The sequence below is a fragment of the Argopecten irradians genome, chromosome 11 (assembly GCF_041381155.1).
Source record: "Argopecten irradians isolate NY chromosome 11, Ai_NY, whole genome shotgun sequence".
Lineage (NCBI taxonomy): Eukaryota > Metazoa > Mollusca > Bivalvia > Pectinida > Pectinidae > Argopecten > Argopecten irradians.
This window is the reverse complement of record NC_091144.1, coordinates 21,074,098-21,097,001: the sequence shown is the minus strand read 5'-3', so window position 1 is coordinate 21,097,001 and position 22,904 is coordinate 21,074,098. Positions and strand designations below refer to the sequence as shown.

Here is a 22,904-nt window from a genome sequence, read left to right as displayed (position 1 = left end):
TGCACACTCAAGAAAACAGGAAAGGAAGCAAAACTTACTCATTATTTTTAATACTTTCTTCGCATTTTAAAATTCAAATATAGTACATGTTTCGTTTTGATGATTGAAATGAAATTTATAAACATGTCCTTGAGAACGTTGTGAGCGTATTCCCAGTGTACAAGCTCGAGTAATTAATATTTAATCTTTGTCAGTGGCTACCCGGTCGTGGTCGACTGCACTGGTTCGTACTACGTGTAGGAACATATACACAACTACATGCATGTCAACTTACATTACCCACGCATCCGTTTTCTGCTGTGATACCATAATTTTGGAGTGTTGTAAATAAGGTATGCTATGTTTTAAATGTCATTTATTTTCTGAATTTAATGTCTAAACTTACATTTTGTGTTGTTAACGAGGCCTACTGTACAGATTCCATCGTTCTCTTCCGCGAATCTCCCGTTCCATTTTTTGAAAATAATGTGTGTTTGATCTAGGGGTTGTGCACTGTAGAGGTACTGTGTTGTTTAAACGGATAACAATATATAAGATGTTAGATTTAATGTTTAATAATGTCTCGTGATGTTTCAAGGATTCTGTAACTATATACTATACTGCACCAACCCGTCTATAACGACCATCACTATATACATTTATATACTGAACACCAACCTGACTATAATCACATCACTGTATACCCCCCAACTTGACTATAATGAACATCACTATATACTGTATACAACCTGTCAATAACGACCATCACTGTATACTGTACACCAACCTGTCTTTAACAACCATCACTGTATACTGTACACCAACCTGTCTATAACGACCATCACTGTATACTGTACACCAACCTGTCTATAACAACCATCACTGTATACTGTACACCAACCTGTCTATAACGACCATCACTGTATACTGTACACCAACCTGTATATAACAACCATCACTGTGTACTGTACACCAACCTGTCTATAACAACAGTCCTGTATACTGTACACCAACCTGTCTATAACGAACCATCACTGTATACTGTACAACCAACCACTGTATATAACAACCATCACTCCTGTGTACTGTACACCAACCTGTATATAACACCATCACTGTATACTGTACACCAACCTGTCAATAACGACCATCACTGTATACTGTACACCAACCTGTCTATAACGACCATCACTGTGTAACTGTACACCAACCTGTATATAAGGACCATTACTATATACAGTGTATATACTGTACACCAACCTGTCTATAACGACCATCATGTATACTGTACACCAAACCTGTCTATAACGGACCATTCATACAGTGTATATACTGTACACCAACCTGTCTATAACGACCATCATTGTATACTGTATACCAACCTGTCTATAAGGACCATTACTATATACAGTGTATATACTGTACACCAACCTGTCTATAACGACAATCACTGTATACTGTACACAACCTGTCAATAACGACCATCATTGTATACTGTACAAAACCTGTCTATAACGGACCATTACACAGTATATATACTGTACACCAACCTGTCTATAACAACCATCATTGTATACTGTACACCAACCTGTCTTTAAGGACCATTACTATATACAGTGTATATACTGTACACCAACCTGTCTATAACGACCATCACTGTATATACTGTACACCTTCCTGTCTATAACGACATTCACAGTATACTGTACACCAACCTGTCTATAACGACCATCACTGTGTACTGTACACCAACCTGTATATAACAACCATCACTGTATACTGTACACCAACCTGTCTATAACGACCATCACTGTATACTGTACACCAACCTGTATATAACAACCATCACTGTATACTGTACACCAACCTGTATATAACGACCATCACTGTATACTGTACACCAACCTGTCTATAACGACCATCACTGTATACTGTACACCAACCTGTATATAACAACCATCACTGTGTACTGTACACCAACCTGTATATAACGACCATCACTGTATACTGTACACCAACCTGTATATAACAACCATCACTGTATACTGTACACCAACCTGTATATAACAACCATCACTGTATACTGTACACCAACCTGTCTATAACGACATTCACAGTATACTGTACACCAACCTGTATATAACAACCATCACTGTGTACTGTACACCAACCTGTATATAACAACCATCACTGTATAATGTACACCAACCTGTCAATAACGACCATCACTGTATACTGTACACCAACCTGTCTATAACAACCATCACTGTATAATGTACACCAACCTGTATATAACGACCATCACTGTATACTGTACACAAACCTGTATATAACAACCATCACTGTATACTGTACACCAACCTGTCTATAACAACCATCACTGTGTACTGTACACCAACCTGTCTATATACGAACATCACTGTGTACTGTACACCAACCTGTATATAACAACCATCACTGTACTGTACACCAACCTGTATATAACGACCATCACTGTGTACTGTACACCAACCTGTATATAACAACCATCACTGTATACTGTACACCAACCTGTCTATAACGACCATCACTGTGTACTGTACACCAACCTGTATATAACAACCATCACTGTATACTGTACACCAACCTGTATATAACAACCATCACTGTATACTGTACACCAACCTGTCTATAACGACCATCACTGTGTACTGTACACCAACCTGTCTATAACGACCATCACTGTGTACTGTACACCAACCTGTATATAACAACCATCACTGTGTACTGTACACCAACCTGTATATAACAACCATCACTGTATACTGTACACCAACCTGTCTATAACGACCATCACTGTGTACTGTACACCAACCTGTCTATAAACGACCATCACTGTGTACTGTACACCAACCTGTATATAACGGACCATCACTGTATACTGTACACCAACCTGTATATAACAACCATCACTGTATACTGTACACCAACCTGTATATAACAACCATCACTGTATACTGTACACCAACCTGTCTATAACGAACCATCACTGTATACTGTACACCAACCTGTATATAACGACCATCACTGTATACTGTACACAAACCTGTCTATAACGACCATCACTGTATACTGTACACCAACCTGTATATAACAACCATCACTGTATACTGTACACCAACCTGTCTTGCAGAGTATCATTGTATACTGTACACCAAACCTGTCTTTAAGGACCATTACTATATACAGTGTATATACTGTACACCAACCTGTCTATAAAAACAACCATCACTGTGTACTGTACACCAACCTGTACATTATAACAACCATCACTGTATACTGTACACCAACCTGTCTTGCAGACCATCACTGTATACTGTACACAAACCTGTCTTTAAAGGACCATTTACACTATACAGTGTACTGTACACCAACCTGTCTATAACGACCATCACTGTGTACTGTACACCAACCTGTATATAACAACCATCACTGTATACTGTACACCAACCTGCCTTATAAACAGTATCATTGTATATTGTACACCAACCTGTCTTTAACAACCATTACATATACAGTGTATTATACTGTACACCAACCTGTCTATAACGACCATCACTGTATACTGTACACCAACCTGTCTATAACGAACATCACAGTATAATGTACACCAACCTGTATATAACAACCATCACTGAATACTGTACACCAACCTGTCTATAACGACCATCACTGTATACTGTACACCAAACCTGTCTTTAAGGACAACCATCACTGTATACTGTACACCAACCTGTCTATAACGACCATCATCACTGTATACTGTACACCAACCTGTCTATAACACCATCACTATAACGTGTATATACTGTACACCAACCTGTCTATAACACCATTCACAGTATAAATGTACACCAACCTGTCTATAACAACCATCACTGTGTATACTGTACACCAACCTGTATATAACGACCATCACTGTGTACTGTACACCAACCTGTATATAACAACCATCATTGTGTACTGTACACCAACCTGTATATAACAACCATCACTGTGTATACTGTACACAACCTGTCTATAACGACATTCACAGTATACTGTACACAACCTGTCTATAACGACCATTCACAGTATACTGTACACAAACCTGTTATATAACAACCATCACTGTATACTGTACACCAACCTGTATATAACAACCATCACTGTATACTGTACACCAACCTGTCTATAACGACCATCACTGTATACTGTACACCAACCTGTATATAACGACCATCACTGTATATACTGTACACCAACCTGTATATAACGACCATCACTGTATACTGTACACCAACCTGTCTATAACGACCATCACTGTATATACTGTACACCAACCTGTCTATAACGACCATCACTGTGTACTGTACACAAACCTGTCAATAACGGCCATCACTGTATACTGTATACTGTACACCAACCTGTCTAAAAGGACCATTACTATATACAGTGTATATACTGTACACCAACCTGTCTATAACGACCATCACTGTGTACTGTACACCAACCTGTATATAACAACCATCACTGTATACTGTACACCAACCTGCCTTGCAGAGTATCATTGTATACTGTACACAAACCTGTCTTTAAGGACCATTACTATATACAGTGTATATACTGTACACCAACCTGTCTATAACGACCATCATTGTGTACTGTACACAAACCTGTCTTTAAGGACCATTACTATATACAGTGTATATACTCTACACCAACCTGTCTATAACGACCATCATTGTATACTGTATACCAACCTGTCTAAAAGGACCATTACTATATACAGTGTATATACTGTACACCAACCTGTCTATAACGACAATCACTGTATATTGTACACAAACCTGTCAATAACGACCATCATTGTATACTGTATACCAACCTGTCTAAAAGGACCATTACTATATACAGTGTATATACTGTACACCAACCTGTCTATAACGACCATCACTGTATACTGTACACCAACCTGTCTTTAAGGACCATTACTATATACAGTGTATATACTGTACACCAACCTGTCTACAAGACCATTACTATATACTGTATATACTGTACACCAACCTGTCTATAACGACAATCACTGTATATATGTACACAAACCTGTCTATAACGACCATCATTGTATACTGTATACACAAAACCTGTCTTTAAGGACCATTACTATATACAGTGTATATACTGTAACCACCTGTCTATAACGACCATCATTGTATACTGTACACAAACCTGTCTTAAGACCATTACTTATACAGTGTATATACTGTACACAACCTGTCTATAACGACCATCATTGTATACTGTATACCTTCCTGTCTATAAGAACCATTTTTATATATATTCTGTTCATCAACCTGTCTATAACGACCATCACTGTGTACTGTACACCAACCTGTCTATAACGACCATCATTATATATTGTACACCAACTTGTCTATGGCAACCATTATAGGAGTCTGGGACACATAAAAATTGTCTTAGATATTCATGTGATCATTTAGAAATTTGGTATCCTAAGAAAGACATTACAGAGGAGGTCGCTGGTAATTGCTGAATCCATTGTGTGATTATAGGTGTGTAAAAACAGAAATACTAATATTGAGTAATTATGTGTGCTTTTAGTAACATACATGGATACCAGAGACTATTGGAATAGTTGATAACTCTCATGTTTCCATATCCATCAAATTGTGTTGACCTCATATATATATGTTATCAAATTGCCACCAATTAAGTTGATTAAGCAGATGTGAGTAATTGGCAGATATGTTCTGTTTGTCACACCAACCTTCCCCCAGGCATATCCTCTTTATAAAGCTGGGTATCAGTAGCATGACTGGATTAATAACTCAGATGACTCTTAGTGTAGCTTCCAGCAAAAGTTCAGAGCTTCAGTGTTTAAATCCTCAGGCCAGAGCTCCCAGGTTCAAACCCTCAGGTCAGAGCTCCTAGGTCCAAACCCTCAGGTCAGAGTTCCCGGGTTCAAACCCTCAGGTCAGAGCTCTCAGGTCCAAACCCTCAGGTCAGAGCTTCCAGGTCCAAACCCTCAGGGCAGAGCTCCCAGGTTCAAACCCTCAGGTCAAAGCTCCCGGGTTCAAACCCTCAGGTCTCAGGTCCAAACTCTCAGGTCAGAGCTTCCAGGTCCAAACCCTCAGGTGAGAGCTCCCAGGTTCAAACCCTCAGGTGAGAGCTCCCAGGTTCAAACCCTCAGGTGAGAGCTCTCAGGTCGCTCTCAGGTCCAAACCCTCAGGTCAGAGCTCCCAGGTCCAAACCCTCAGGCCAGAGCTCTTAGGTCAAAACCCTCAGGTCAGAGCTCCCAGGTCCAAACTTCATCGAGTTAAGAATGAAATTTTATTTGCAAACTTTTATGAGAGCGGATTCACACAGTTTGCAAACAAAAAATTTCATTCATACCCCAATGAAGTTAAAAAATAGTAACATCAATGCTTAAAGATAGTGCTTAGTAATCTACATTTACACTGTATTAACCAGATTTTCTTTTCTACTTTCAGTTGACTATAGAACTACAATGGTGGACCCTACGATAGCAAGAAGGACAGTGTCTCGCTACAGACTGTACTTAGCTGGAGCACTGCTGATCGTTGTGGCAGTTGTGTCCTACTATTTCATGAATATAGCACCGAATAACCACTCCACGAACTCTCTCAAAGCTAAGCAGCACCTGAAAGCAGCAAAACATGCAAAACTATGGAAACAGAACAAATTCATTTCTAACAATGACTTGAAATTAGACGGGACACAACAAAGGAATTATCCAAACAGGTTATCAGAGACTTTAAAGCCCCAGAGAAAAGAACCAGTTCAAGACAATGTGCCAGGTATCTCTTTTAATGACAAGATGTATGGGTTTTCAGATTCTCCCCCAATCACAGAGATGACCAGGAAGGCCTCCAAAAACGAGCGTTTAAATGTGTGGAGAATCACAAATGAGTCGCGTTTCTATGGCCCAATGAGTGACTATTCTGACTATTTCCATGGCATGAAACGTCTTGTTCACCTTGATCTGAAAGGTGCTCCTCCGAATAAACTTTATCTCCAGAAACTTTTCCCCTTGTTTAGAAAATTTGGTGCAACAGGTGTAATTATTGAATATGAAGATATGTTTCCTTATAAAGGCCGATTTGTCAGTATTGCTGCAAAAAATTCCTACACGGAAGAGGATATCAAAGAAATTCTAGGTTATGCTGCGATGAGTGAACTTGATGTTATACCACTCATTCCAACTTTCGGTCATCTCGAGTTTCTGCTGAAGCATGAAGAATTCCGAATGATGCGTGACTTGGATTCGTCTCCTTTGGTCATAACACCAGCGTTAGATTCTACATATGTTATACTGATGGAGATGATAAAACAGGTGATGCAGTTACACCCCAAATCCTCCTACATCCATATAGGGGCTGGCGGAGTCACAGAGGTTGGCGTTGGCTTGTCTGCTTCTCTTTTGAACAAAGGAAAGACCAGGGAAGATATTATTCTGGAGCACATCCTCAAAGTTAGTCGAATGGTAAAGGAGAAGCTGGACAAACAGCCAATTGTCTGGGATGATTTGTTACGCAACATAGATGCAAAGAAACTTCAGGTAAACAATTCAAACAATTATTGACATAGGAATATTATTACAGCAGGTTTCAGTTGGCAAATATAGGCTGATGAATGCCAATTTTTAGGCAGAATAAGTAATTCTTTCCTCCTGTTGGTATTCATCAATCTTTCAGTACCAACTATAGGAGCCATGCATTGCTTAAATTGTATCTATGTTTGGCCACACAGATGACATCGAAATTCTGCTGTAATGTATAATCATATCTAAGATCAGAGTTTAATGTAAATTTCAACAGCCATCTCATGTATGACATTTGTGTCATCTCAGTTTATCTTAACGATAATGAAGTCATAAGCTGCTGGCAGTTACTGTCTCATAAATGTAAAGTAACCATGGTAAAAGTAAGGCTAAAGTGTAAATAATATGGTGCTGAATAATTAGAAAATTACCTAGATAGATTCATTTCTCTTTAACAAGCTTCTAATTTAACAAATGACTTTACCTGAAACTTAATTCAGTTTTTTGACGTTTTTTTATTTCCACAGCAATCACAGTTAGGTCAGTATGTACAGCCGATGGTGTTGAGTACCATGACCAATCCCGCGGAGACACTGACCAGTGACCTCTGGAGTAAGTATCGGACAACATTTAGATTTATGTGGGTAGCCTCATCATTCAAAGGTTCGACAGGCAGCGGACGTGTGATGACCGATGCTGTATACCATCTGAAAAATCACCTGAATTGGATCCGTTTGATCGAGGCCATTGGCCCGGGGGCCGGGGACCAGGAACAAGCTGTGAACATTCTGGGGATTGGGATCACAGGCCGTCAGCGGTATAGTCACTTTGGTACGTTGTGTGAACTCCTCCCGGCTGGTATCCCATCACTAGCTATTTCTCTTAAGGTGATGCAGCTTGGTGGATTCAACGAATCCATACATAGACTTGTATCCAAACAGCTTCAGTGTGAAAAACCTGTCAAGTTGGACCTGCTTAAAAAATACAGGGATAATGACGGGTGTATGTTTCCTGGATCTTCTGTTTACTACAAACTACGTACGCTGTGGGGGAAACTTCAGACTTACAGTGCAGTCAAGGAAAACATCAACAGTTTCGCCAGCGAGATTAACTACAAACATCAGTTTTTTAATCCTAATGAGTTGAAGCGCATCAATGCCAGTCTGGTGATGTTGAATGTGAGTTTAAGTGCCATGGCAGGCTTCATGAGGCATGAGATCAGTACTTATTTTGATTCTATGACAGCTAATGAATGGGTTGAAATCAATATCAAACAGACCGTACAGGAAATCAGCCAAGAAATCACTGAAATTGCAGAATTTTCAAAGAGAAAGACGTGGGCTGCTCGTCCCGGGTATGATACCAGTGTGTCAGGTCAAAAGGTCAAAGTTGATGGTTCAGACAAACAGAAAACCGAAGTTGTAAAACAACCAGATCAGGGAATGAAAAAGGAAACATACATGCGAAAATTAAGTCCCCTTCAACAGATGATGAAGATAAGAAGTAGATTTAATCAGGCAAATTTAGAACAGACCAAACAAAGAGATATGTCTGGCAAACAAAAAGAAATGCTTACAAAGTTTCTGAATCCCAATCGAGATAGTAACATGCTGGCAGGTATGGGACAACCTGGAATAGGACAAGTTGATGCAGGGAAGAATAAAGATGCCATGGATGTGGAGAGGAAAATGAAAGAAATGGGAGCGAAACTTGGCATGGAGGGAGCCAATAGAGGAATGAATAAAGATGGAGGTGTTTTGGGGAGAAAAACATCAGAGATAGGAGGGAAAGTGGTCATGGAAGGGCTCAATAGAGATATTAATGAAGGTAGCAGCGATATGGGGAGAAAAATGACAGGGATGGCACAGAAATTAGGCATGGAAGGAGTTAGTAGGGTGTTGACTAAAGATGGTACCAGCATCGAGAGAAAAATGTCAGAGATGGGAGGAAAAGTTGAAAAAGGAACAGTTAATAAGGGGCTTTATCAAGACGGTACAGAAATGGGTAGAATAATGTCAGATACTGCAGGGAAGTTTGGTATGGGGACAGTTAATGAAGGGATAAATAGAAATAGTGCCAACAGAGTGAGAAAAATGACAGGGATGGAACGGAAATCAGGCATGGAAGGGGTTAATAGAGAGTTGACTAAAGATGGTACAGGCATTGAGAGAAAAATGTCAGAATTGGGAAGGAAAGTTGAAAGAGAAACGGTTGATGAAGGGATTAATAAAGATCTTTTAGGAATGAGGAGAAAGATGTCACAGATGGAAGGAAAACCTGGTATAGGGGCAGTGAAAGAAGGAATAAGAAAAGAGGATGCAAACATCGAGAGAAAAGCATCGGAAACGTTTGGGAAATCTCGCTCATCAGGTGTGGATGGAAGGGTGATTTAGGATAGTTTAAACATGTTAGATGTGAGAGGGAAATAACATGTGTGGTGACTGTGTGTAGGAATAATATCAAATATATATATGAGAACAATTGAATTATGCCTTTGTCACAAGTTTTTTTTTTTTATGATGAGAGTGCTTCATTAAGTACAGGTATCATATTCCATTCTAATAAGCGCCGCCAGGCTACTAGAAAAAAAGGGGTGGGGGGCATAATTGAATGAAATTTGAACTATCCTTGAAATTATTGCAGAAAGGAAGCAATAAATCAATTTGAAAAAGAAATCAAATAAAGAAACCTACAGTTTACATATTTTCACTCTGTGTTTATTTCAAGGTAAGTGAAATCGAGGCCTCAAAAAGGACGAGGGGTGCTTAGAGATGGGGCGCTTATTGGGTCAAATGTGCTATATGATTATAAGCCTTTTAATTATCATCCTTCTTCAAAATGATTGTTATAAAAATAATGATGCACAATGAAGCCGTCCACTAAGTTTGATACTAAGTTTTATACCTGTATTTGGAGGATATTTACAGTAAAATTATTATACACTTTACACCAATAGAGGAGCTTACTGTGAAATAATTTTTTTCATGGGGGTTTAATTTTCATGGATATTATTTTTTGACTAAAATTAAGGAATTTACAACTCCATGAAAACTTATCTTTTTAATGAATATATATACAAATATCCGGTAACTTTTGCCTTCTCCACAAATTTAAGTGCTAACAAAGTTGTAAAATTTTATAGAACCCGAAAATTTAGCCAAACAGAAATACAGGTAAATGATTTCACAGTAGTTACCCGGAAATTCTTGTATGTTGGTGTAAATTGTAAACTACAGTTGTTATCCTAATTACAATGAATTTTTCTGTTTTGAATCTCAAAAATAGTTTTATAAGTGTAAGTCAAAACCGTGAAGCCATATTTTTAATGTAGATGTAGTTATTCTTGAAACCACCTTGAAGGAAGTTATGAATGAGATGGGCATTTTTTACAGACTTTGTTATTGTAACTATACTGTATATATATAAATACACATTCCTTGTTGGATAGACATTCCTTAACAACGTTTTCAAAGCTTTAGTAGTACATATGGAATATATATATTGGTTTATTTGTTTGTTTGAATTTCATAACATAATGAGATTTCTGAATTTAACTTATGATTTTTATCGTATTTTACTAGTATATTCTGTTTTTGAATTATGATATAATTAAAAAACAAATACATGCCATATTAACTCTTTATATAGGAGTGACCTTCAAGTGTCACAAAATCATGTAGATCATAAATAAGTTACACTAATGCTCAATGCCATGACTGGTGTTTAGATATGTACCATATTTCATCATAGATCATTAATCAAATGTGATTTGTAATTTTTTGTGCCATTGTGTAAAATTAGTAATATTGTGGACATTTAACATTTTTTGTTTTCTGATATTTTCTTTTTTTTCTTTTTTTTTTCCACTTTGAAATCCAGAAACTTTGAAACAGGAGCAATAGGATTGACACATACTTGTTAATGTATTCTCATAATTTTCCTTCTGCACATTTTGACTTGTTCATACATGTAAGTACTATGGATATATCATTGTAGCTGTCCAAAGGTTTGTCGAGCTAATATGCTTCCCAAGATATCGGAGAGCATGTCCTATGTATATACTTTATAAGTTTTCTGAAAATCTGGTATACTAATGATTTACATTATCATTACATAAACTACTGCTTTCATCATTGGACAAATTTGGTACCTAGTACATCCTTGGCTAAAATTTGGTCTAAAGTTGTAGGTCATTCAGGTAACCATAACTAAATGCCAACCGAGCAATACAGGCCTTCTATGACCTTTTGTTTTTCCCAATATTCCATTACTTAACACACAGTTACTTTAACATACTGTCAATTTTTGTTTCGAATGATCTAAGAATTGTTAAGATCAAGATATCTGTATACTTTAGTATAAAGAACCACTCCAAAGTGCACTTATTTGGCCTGTACATTAGACAGACCAGGGTGAATTTCAAGTGATTGCAAACTTTTTCTGATGTCTTTACTTGGGTACTTGCTTGTTGTTATTTAATCTACAAGTTCAGGTTTTTTTTTCTTCAAGAGGGATACTGATTGCATAATCTAATCAATTTTCCTTGTTTGCTTAATTTATACTTGCCATAAGTTTTAAACCACCATTTTTTCATGTACTCAATACTTCACATTTTAATCATTTTAAACATATTTGTGAACATATCAATTCATGTTCAAGGGCTCCAACTGGCAAAAAAAATATGTCTGTTTATGGTTACATTAATCACTCTAAAGTTATAGCCAGAACTAGAGTCTGTGATCGAAATGCAGACTTTTAATTTTTTTTACGTAGAAAAGTGGAAAAAAAATTAGGGTCGGTTTTATACACAATTGTACAATTATTTGGGAAATATTTGAATTTATATTTGAGCTCTTAAAAGATACAAGAAGTTTTATTAAGTGTCGTATACATACAATGAAATAACACACACTCTGTATTTCATCTCTGTATTCTTACAACAAACATTGTATAAACATTAAATAACAAATGAAATTGTATTAATGTAAACGATAGGATAGCAATAATATTCAAAAACAAAGTATCTCCCCTAAATAAAACATTTTACTTTAGAGACATTGGATGAAAAAGATCGTGCCTAGATAATATTGTATAGTCGGTTATTTTTGCAAGGATGATATTTTCGCGATTTCGCGGCATATTGCTATGATAGCGAAAATTTCATTTTGTGATATTTATGATCCAATTAATTTCCACGTTTTTGTTAAGGGGTTTTATATAATAACAATAATAATGTAGAACTTAAGAATTACATGTGCTTTATTTTCAATTAAAATTTATTTTTTAGAGGCTTATTTTTTTGTATTATATATATAACTATATTATATTTGATATAATATTTATATGAATATATTACATATGCAAATAGGTTGTTGTATGTTTTGATTATTTTAGAGGAATATAATTATCAACAATACATATCACCATGTACTGTAAAACCTGTCTGAGCGACCATCTCTCTCCTTAGACCACCTGCCCAATAAGACCACTTTCTTGGAGACTCTCAATGACCAATTTCCACATCACATGACCAGTTTTTAAAGACAACTTTATAAATTCCAATTTTTTTCTGTGGGTGGTCTAAAAATTATATAGAGGTTTGACTGAACATGGAATTGATGTTTTTTGTTTTTAGGTCATCTGACCCGAAGGGTCAGGATGACCTATAGTCGTCATGTTTCGTCCGTCGTCGTGCGCCGTGCGCCGTGCGCCGTGCGTTAACTTTTCACATTTTGAACTTCTTCTCAAGTTCTACCAGTGCGATTTAGCTGAAACTTACATGAAATGATCCTGACATGGTCCCGACAAAGTGTTGTTATTTTTCTGGTCGATCCGAAATCCAAGATGGCCGCCACAGCCGCCATCTTGAAAACACATTTTGAACTTCTTCTCAAGTTCTACCGATGCGATTTGGCTGAAACTTGGATGAAATGATCCTGACATGGTCCCGACAAAGTGTTGTTATTTTTCGGGTCGATCGGAAATCCAAGATGGCCGCCACAGCCGCCATCTTGAAAACACATTTTGAACTTCTTCTCAAGTTCTACCGGTGCGATTTGGCTGAAACTTGCATGAAATGATCCTGACATGGTCCCGACAAAGTGTTGTTATTTTTCGGGTCGATCGGAAATCCAAGATGGCCGCCACAGCCGCCGTCTTGAAAACACATTTTGAACTTCTTCTCAAGTTCTACCAGTGGGATTTGGCTGAAACTTGCATGAAATGATCCTGACAAGGTCCCGACAAAGTGTTGTTATTTTTCGGGTCGATCCGAAATCCAAGATGGCCGCCACAGCCGCCATCTTGAAAACACATTTTGAACTTCTTCTCAAGTTCTACCGTAGGGATTTGGCTGAAACTTGCATGAAATGATCCTAACATGGTCCCGACAAAGTATTGTTACATTTCTGGTTGATCCCAAATCGAAGATGACTACCATGACACTATATGTAATTAATTTCCTATATGTTAAGGCCCTTGGGCCTCTTGTTTGAAATAAAATTTGTTGAGAGAAATTAAAAATGATCCTGACATGATCCTGACAAAGTGACACCATATATAATTAATTTTACTATTGTCAAGGTAGGCAGATGACCGTTAAGGCCCTTTGGGCCTCTTGTTGTATTGTAGTCCTAATAAAAGATTATTTTTTATACCCGGTAATTTAGCAATTTTATATATGCTGAAATCCCACACCCTATAATCTAGTGGCCTGTAGGCGAAATGAAATATTTGGTATATGTATACATGTTATGAAAATTTAATATGATTTTATTTGTAATATTTTAGTACGGCACAATAAGGGATGTAGCTTCTATACTATGTTGTTATATATGTGGATATCTGATTCTTTAGTATATAAGTACAATGTATTCATTTATTGCCTTTGCCATCCTTCAGCATGTATTTGTTATTGGGTTTAGTACAATTTCATCTTCTCCACAACTACTGAACTTATATAAACCGAAGTTTTAGTTTGAGTTTTCATTATATACGCAATACTAATGAGTGCTTTGATTTGTTTTATACTAAATCCATATCAAATATGACCATTTTTATTCATTTTTTTAATTTCTTATTGATGTTGTGGTTTAAAATGAAATTCACAAGAGTTTGAGATGAGATATTTGCCTTCTTCATAGACGTATAATGTACATGTACAATTGCACATGTATATTGTATGCATGTACACATGTACATATTTGCTGGTACACATGTGCACATTCATGTTTTTGATGTAAGATTTACATTTAAACATTGAACCTACATGTGTGAATGTCTTGTGCTGGAGATTGATATGCTAAAAACAATACTTTGTGTGGTTTTTAGCTATGAACTGGTTGTGTGGTTTTTAGCTATGAACTGGTTGTGTGGTTTTTAGCTATGAACTGGTTGTGTGGTTTTTAGCTATGAACTGGTTGTGTGGTTTTTAGCTATGAACTGGTTGTGTGGTTTTTAGCTATGAACTGGTTGTTTGCTAGTGTTGTTTTTTAGCTATGAACTGGTTGTGTGGTTTTGCTATGAACTGGTTGTTGGTTTTCTATGAATGGTTGAGCTATGAACTGGTTGTGTGGTTTTTAGCTATGAACTGGTTGTGTGGTTTTAGTATGAGTTGTTTAGCTATGAACTGGTTGTGTGTGTTTATAGCTATGAACTGGTTGTGTGTTTTTTAGCTATGAACTGGTTGTTTTGAACTGGTTGTGTGGTTTTTAGCTATGAACTGGTTGTGTGGTTTTTAGCTATGAACTGGTTGTGTGGTTTTTAGCTATGAACTGGTTGTGTGGTTTTTAGCTATGAACTGGTTGTGTGGTTTTTAGCTATGAACTGGTTGTGTGGTTTTTAGCTATGAACTGGTTGTGTGGTTTATAGCTATGAACTGGTTGTGTGTGTTTTAGGAGTAAGAAATTCTAGGATTATCATTCACTCAAAGAACTGTTATATCATTGTTGTTTGTTTTTCCTAATATAATGAGGGTTGTTTTGAAGAATTTGTAATATTCTTTAAAGTTAATAAAGGTGTTTTTTTCTCATTTTAGTCTCATGTCAGTTGTATGCTATTTCTCAGTAGACCTTTTGTGATTGCCTTCATAATGACCATTGATACCTGTCATACCTAGTAAACAAACGACAAAGTATAATAGCAATTAAAATTTAGTTGATTAATCAGTCTTTTGCTGTTCATGGGTATAAATAGTGAAAAAAGTATCTTGATGAATACCAGGATAAGATTAAATGTTTCACAAATATTTCTTAACTTTAAAGGCCCACTACCTTTCTGAAATGGCTTGTAATTTTTAAAATGGGAATGTAATATAATATTTATCATTTTGTAGAGATTCAAAAGTTATTAACTTAACACTCATACTACACTTTTTATTACCCCCTAAAAAATTTAATTAAAAAAAATTAAATGTTAATATTCATAACGGGTCGTATTATGTTTCCCGCAGTCATCCTAAATACCACGTGTTAGTTGATTATCATGGCACCAGACGGCAAAACAGCGAAATGAATCTTCACTGTAAACAAAGATTACGCAGGAAAAATTGTATTTGTTTGGTGTTGTAACCTTATCTTCGGCCATCGATATACAATTTCTTTTGATATCATTATTTTTAAGAAACCTTTATTTTTTGTTTCGGAAAAGGAATAGCCTTTTAAAGGCCCATTCCCCTTCCGGAGCAAAATATAAAGGTTTCTTAATAAACATTAATAACATCAGAAAATGCGTACCGATGACCTAAAATAAGGTTACGACACCAAACATATGCAAGATTTCTTATGTAATATATGAAAACAGTGGAGAGTCAATTCGCTGTTTTGCCGTCTGGCGCATTGATAGTCAACTACCGCCCGGTATTTAGGACGACGGCGGGAAACATAATACGACCCGCGTTATGAAAATAAACATTTCATTTATTTTAATCAAATAGTTCAGAAGGTGATGATAAATGTAGTATTAACGGAAAGTTCATAATTTTTGCGACTCTACAAAATTATCGATCTTGTTTTACATTCCCATTTTAAAAATTTAAAGTCGTTTCGGAAAGGTAATGGGCCTTTAAGGAATTCTTTGGTTTAAAATTCTTTATAGGAAAGTATTACAGAAGCTAAGGAACAAATCTCAAGTTAAGGAACTTTACATAACTTTTGTAATGCTTTCCTTTAGAGAAATGTTTGTAAAACTGCAATGAGCTGCAAGTAGAGGTTATTGCATGGCTTTCAAGTAATAAGGGATTTATTACACCCTAGCGAAGCGAGGGGGTAATAAGTCCCGAGTGATGAGAAATCATGCAATAATTGACTTACTGCATGCTTCTTAACCTCGAACAAAACAACAGTTTGATTGAAAAAAACCCACACCTTTCCATCCCTATACCCCAACTCTCCCATTGTTCTCTGTTTTGAATTACCTGTACTTATTATGCTTGTGAACACTTTTCAGTATTAGAGGTTCTTTGCTCAATATGTTACTCATAATACATCAGTTTGTCATTGTCCATTGCAAGAAGCACAGGGAGTTTTGCCATGTGTAGAGATAAAAACTTTGATTCTGTAAAATGCTGCATCAAAATGTTTTTAGGAGATAAGTACAATATGAAACAATTGGATTATTATCAAGCTCTGTTCAGCGATTGCAAGAAAAATAAGTAAATGAAAAAAAGAAACTGTCGGAAACTTTAAATGTAAGTAAATTTTATTTAAAATTAATTCCATAAGTGCTTTCTCATTGATAAAATGCATGTATATTAATACCAAGGCATCATTTGTTGATATAAAGGTTCACCAGGAGTCAAAACTTTTCCTTACTATACCACGTTGCTATCATATAATAATTAATTGAAATAATAATTAATGAAGCTTTTTGATGTACATTTAAATAAATGTGATTTTCTTATTGCATTGTATTTTTTTAAATCTTGTCAGCATTGGTTAGTTGGTCTATTGATTAATCTAATCATTAGAACAAGGTGAGTAATGATTAATCCTCCCCTGGTTACAGCATTTGTTACCATGGTTGAATGCACACATGTCCAGCCCCTTTCATGGTCAGGTTATAATCCTGATTGGCCATGAATGGGAGATTCAGCCACTTTCATGGTCAAATAATTTTGATTGGCCATGAAAGAGGATTATTGTGTAGTCAACTGTGGTAGCAAGGCATTTATTGGCCACTCTTTTCCTTTGTGAGAGGTTGGAAGTATGCAGTAATATACCTTTCAACCAGAAAGAACTCCTCTTTAGCTGGTATTGGGTGAGCGTTAGCTAGACTAGTAATTCAGGAGATAATCCCTAGTAGAGACAGGGTTTAATAGACTGGGTCATGTAAGGACTTGCTATGTTTGTTGATGGAGGAAAGCCGAAGTACCCAGAAAAATCCACCGACCACCCGTCAGTACCGGGCAACTGCCTGGTATGGAATTCAAACTTGCAATACAGAGTTGGAGTCCATGTGGTAATATATGAAGATATCTAACCACTCTGCCCCTGCCGTCACCCTAGTAGAGACAGTAATTTACTAAAGTCTATTAAGTAGACAGTAATTAATTATAGTCAATTCCTAGTAGAGACAGTAATTTACTATAGTCTATTCCTAGTAGACAGTAATTTACTATAGTCTATTCCTAGTAGAGACAGTAATTTACTATAGTCTATTCCTAGTAGAGACAGTAATTTACTATAGTCTATTCCTAGTAGAGACAGTAATTTACTATAGTCTATTCCTAGTAGAGACAGTAATTTACTATAGTCTATTCCTAGTAGAGACAGTAATTTACTATAGTCTATTCCTAGTAGAGACAGTAATTTACTATAGTCTATTCCTAGTAGAGACAGTAATTTACTATAGTCTATTCCTAGTAGAGACAGTAATTTACTATACATGTAGTCTATTCCTAGTAGAGACAGTAATTTACTATAGTCTATTCCTAGTAGAGACAGTTAATTTACTATAGTCTATTCCTAGTAGAGACAGTTAATTTACTATAGTCTATTTCCTAGTAGAGACAGTAATTTACTATAGTCTATTCCTAGTAGAGACAGTAATTTACTATAGTCTATACCTAGTAGAGACAGTAATTTACTATAGTCTATTCCTAGTAGAGACAGTAATTAATTCTATAGTCTATTCCTAGTAGAGACAGTTATTTACTATAGTCTATTCCTAGTAGAGACAGTAATTTACTATAGTCTATTCCTAGTACAGACAGTAATTTAACTATAGTCTATTCCTAGTAGAGACAGTAATTTACAATAATAGTCTATTCCTAGTAGAGACAATAATTTACTATAGTCTATTCCTAGTTGAGACAGTAATTAACTATAGTCTATTCCTAGTAGAGACAGTAATTTACTATAGTCTATTCCTAGTAGAGACAATAATTAACTATAGTCTATTCCTAGTAGAGACAGTAATTTACTATAGTCTATTCCTAGTAGAGACAGTAATTTACTATAGTCTATTCCTAGTAGAGACAGTAATTAACTAACTATAGTCTATTCCTAGTAGAGACAGTAATTTACTATAGTCTATTCCTAGTAGAGACAGTAATTAACTATAGTCTATTCCTAGTAGAGACAGTAATTTACTATAGTCTATTCCTAGTAGAGACAGTAATTTACTATAGTCTATTCCTAGTAGAGACAGTAATTAACTATAGTCTATTCCTAGTAGAGACAGTAATTTACTATAGTCTATTCCTAGTAGAGACAGTAATTTACTATAGTCTATTCCTAGTAGAGACGTAATTTACTTTAGTAAATTCCTAGTAGAGACAGTAATTAACTATAGTCTATTCCTAGTAGGGACAGTAATTTACTATAGTCTATTCCTAGTAGAGACATTAATTAACTATAGTAAATTCCTAGTAGAGACAGTAATTAACTATAGTCTATTCCTAGTAGAGACAGTAATTTACTATAGTCTATTCCTAGTAGAGACAGTAATTTATTTACTATAGTCTATTCCTAGTAGAGACAGTAATTTACTATAGTCTATTCAGTAGAGACAGTAATTTACTATAGTCTTTCCTAGAGAGACATAATTAACTATAGTCTATTCCTAGTAGAGACAGTCATTTACTATAGTCTATTCCTAGTAGAGACAGTAATTTACTATAGTCTATTCCTAGTAGAGACAATAATTTACTATAGTCTATTCCTAGTTGAGAAGAAAGTAATTAACTATAGTCTATTCCTAGTAGAGACAGTAATTTACTATAGTCTATTCCTAGTAGAGACAGTAATTTACTATAGTCTATTCCTAGTAGAGACAATAATTTACTATAGTCTATTCTTAGTTGAGACAATAATTTACTATAGTCTATTCCTAGTTGAGACAGTAATTAACTATAGTCTATTCCTAGTAGAGACAGTAATTAACTATAGTCTATTCCTAGTAGAGACAGTAATTTACTATAGTCTATTCCTAGTAGAGACAGTAATTTACTATAGTCTATTCCTAGTTGAGACAGTAATTTACTATAGTCTATTCCTAGTAGAGACAGTAATTTACTATAGTCTATTCCTAGTAGAGACAGTAATTCACTATAGTCTATTCCTAGTAGAGACAGTAATTCACTATAGCATATTCCTAGTAGAGACAATAATTTACTATATTCTATTCCTAGTTGAGACAGTTATTAACTATAGTCTATTCCTAGTAGAGACAGTAATTTACTATAGTCTAATCCTAGTAGTTAAAATGTCTCAACATATTACATATCCCTCCACCTCTGGTTTGACAGTTTAATTCCAAGTGGGACATTTGCCAGGTACTGAACGCTGGTTCTTTGGTTACTCCGGCTTTCCTCCACCTGTAAACCTGACAGTCCTTAGTTAGTAAATGACCCTGGCTGTAAATAACACGTTAAATTAATCAAATCAAATCAAGCATACATCACACCTCTGATCCAATATCATTGTCAATGAATTATTTTAAATAAACTTTGGTGTTATTGATGCCAGCACATTACATTTTAATATACATGTATATGAGGTTCCTTATACAAGAATACATTTGAAGGATGTTATCCCTTTAAATCATTGTCATGGTCATACATTATTTAAATAATATGCAACAGACCCAATATATTATTAAAGTCTGTGGGGCTATTGGTTAGTGAGTAGTTTTATTGTAAGATTTTAGCATACTTTAATGAAGATTTGTTGCGTTTGTATGTTCATCTCTCAGCACATTATCTCCTGGTTTATAGTTCAATCTAGATGAGGTGGTGTGTACCATACCAAAACAACATGTTTGTGACCTACATGTTTATAACAATGTATATTTTGACCCCTGACCTTGATTTTAAAAAGTTCATTCAGTCTCAATCTCAAAAAGCCACTGAAACTCCATAGTGTAACCTATCTAATTTTAAACCGAGAGAAGTATATTTGGCTGGTATAGCCACTCTTCCCGATCATAGTTTTAACTTTTAATTATATGTACAATAAAGTAAGGAGAATGACATACAATTATACCAAAATATACAGGTACAGATAAGTTATACTGTGTTAGGTTTATGACTCCACCCAGGGGAAGCAGTGTGTGGTGTACGAAAAATTATTGTGACCTCTAATTTTAGGTCATCATGCATCGTCCATCGTTGTGCTCTGTGCCTAAACTTTCATTCAAGCAACTTCTTCTCAATAATCGAAAGCCCCAGGGTACTCATATTGGGCCTACAGCATGCTGGAATGAAGGGCTACCAAGTTTGTTCAAATAAATGACCTTAAGCTTCACTCCAGGTCACAGGGTCAAATAAGCAAAAACTCTTTTAAACAACTTCTTGAGAATAACAAAGAGGCCTAGAGACTTGATATTAACCCTGTGACATGCTGGGATAAAGGACTTCCAAGTTTATTCAAATTCATGACCTTGACCTTCATTCAACGTCACAGGGATCAAACAGGCTAAAATCTTTAAACAACTTCTTGTTTAAAAAGAGGCCTAGGGACTGGATATTGGATTTGTAACATGGAGTGGATGAAAGGACCTTCATTCATGGTCGAATTCACCAAACATATCAGAACCTGAACTTCTACTATAAAAGAGTTTTTTTGTATTGCCTTAATTGTTTACCGCTATTATATTTTTGAGGTGTTGTATTGGCCAATAGTCAGATAACAGTTAAGGCCCATGGGCTTCTTGTAACCTTTGACCTTGACTTATCTCCTTTTGTATGTCATAAAGTCACTAGAACATCATACTAGGTTTATGGCTCCATCTAATCTATAACACAAATATTTGTGTGTACTTCATTTTGTGGTTTGGAGTTTTCAATTCATTTCATGGTTAGCTGATGCAGCAATACTAACATCATTTGTGGCTCCATAGCAATCACATGGTAACCAGTAGGTGATATGATGTCACAGATCACTGTAACCTATATTTAGGCCTTTAACCACAATTTAAAGCTGGCCAGGGATCAATGTTCCAGGGGCGAAGCCCCGAAAGGGGTAAGGGGGGCGAAGCCCCCCAGAAGCTGACAGGAAATTATTACAATGTAGTAACCATTTTACTTCTATGGTAACTTTTAACGTATATACCAATGGTTAAATGGAGGTCACAATATTTAGGTGATAACCATGCAAAACTTTACACAAAATTAGAACAGTGGTGATTTTTTTATATACATATAATCGTACTATACTAGACTCTCCTGACAAGTGCTCGAACAAAAAACATGGACTTTGGCTGTAAAAATAAGATTAGTAAGTAATGGGAGAATTTTGTGTTATTTTAACTGATGAAAAACTTATGGCGAATATTTTAAACAAAATTAAAATTAAGTTTACGTGTTGGTTTGTTTATGACAGCGAGTCAAAGACCACTGTCAAAATGGCAGAAATTGTGTAAGAAGGGACCAGTACTCGACCACCTCAATAAAAAATTAAACATTGTATTAATGACCTATTTTTCTACCTATTCTGTTCTATTTCTAACAATTGCAACAACAAAAATTCTTTTCTAAATCAAAAATCTGTTCATATTCCACAAAAATAAAAGTCAACTTTTTCGTGAGTAGACACCGGAAATCACAGAATAACACGCGTTTTAACGGGAAGTGAACCAAAATTGAAAAATCCACTTTTCCGTTACTAAGGCCAAGAATATGTTGCAATTGCTATTTTAGTTGTTTTGCTATCATTTTAATATAATTATGTGGTTTTAGAATATTTCTAACTTTTCATGCAATGTTGTTTATTTTGTTATTCGTAAGTGTTTCCCCGATTCAAAATCCACATTTGCTTGAGGGATTTTGGTGAAGAAGTCTTCTTCTTTAGTTTATGTCTAATATTGTCTTTGACAAGATTCA

General features: G+C 35.7%; 1 protein-coding gene across 1 annotated transcript; it reads left to right on the top strand.

Annotated features, from left to right (window-relative positions):
- The first annotated feature begins 9 nt into the window (after positions 1-9).
- Positions 10-15,062, top strand: LOC138334990 (uncharacterized). The gene is made up of 3 exons (XM_069283877.1): positions 10-332; positions 6,516-7,603; positions 8,113-15,062. Exons 2-3 carry the CDS (start codon positions 6,533-6,535, stop codon positions 9,976-9,978), a joined length of 2,937 nt encoding a protein of 978 aa, XP_069139978.1. The 5' UTR covers positions 10-332; positions 6,516-6,532; the 3' UTR covers positions 9,979-15,062.
- The last annotated feature ends 7,842 nt before the right edge of the window (positions 15,063-22,904 follow it).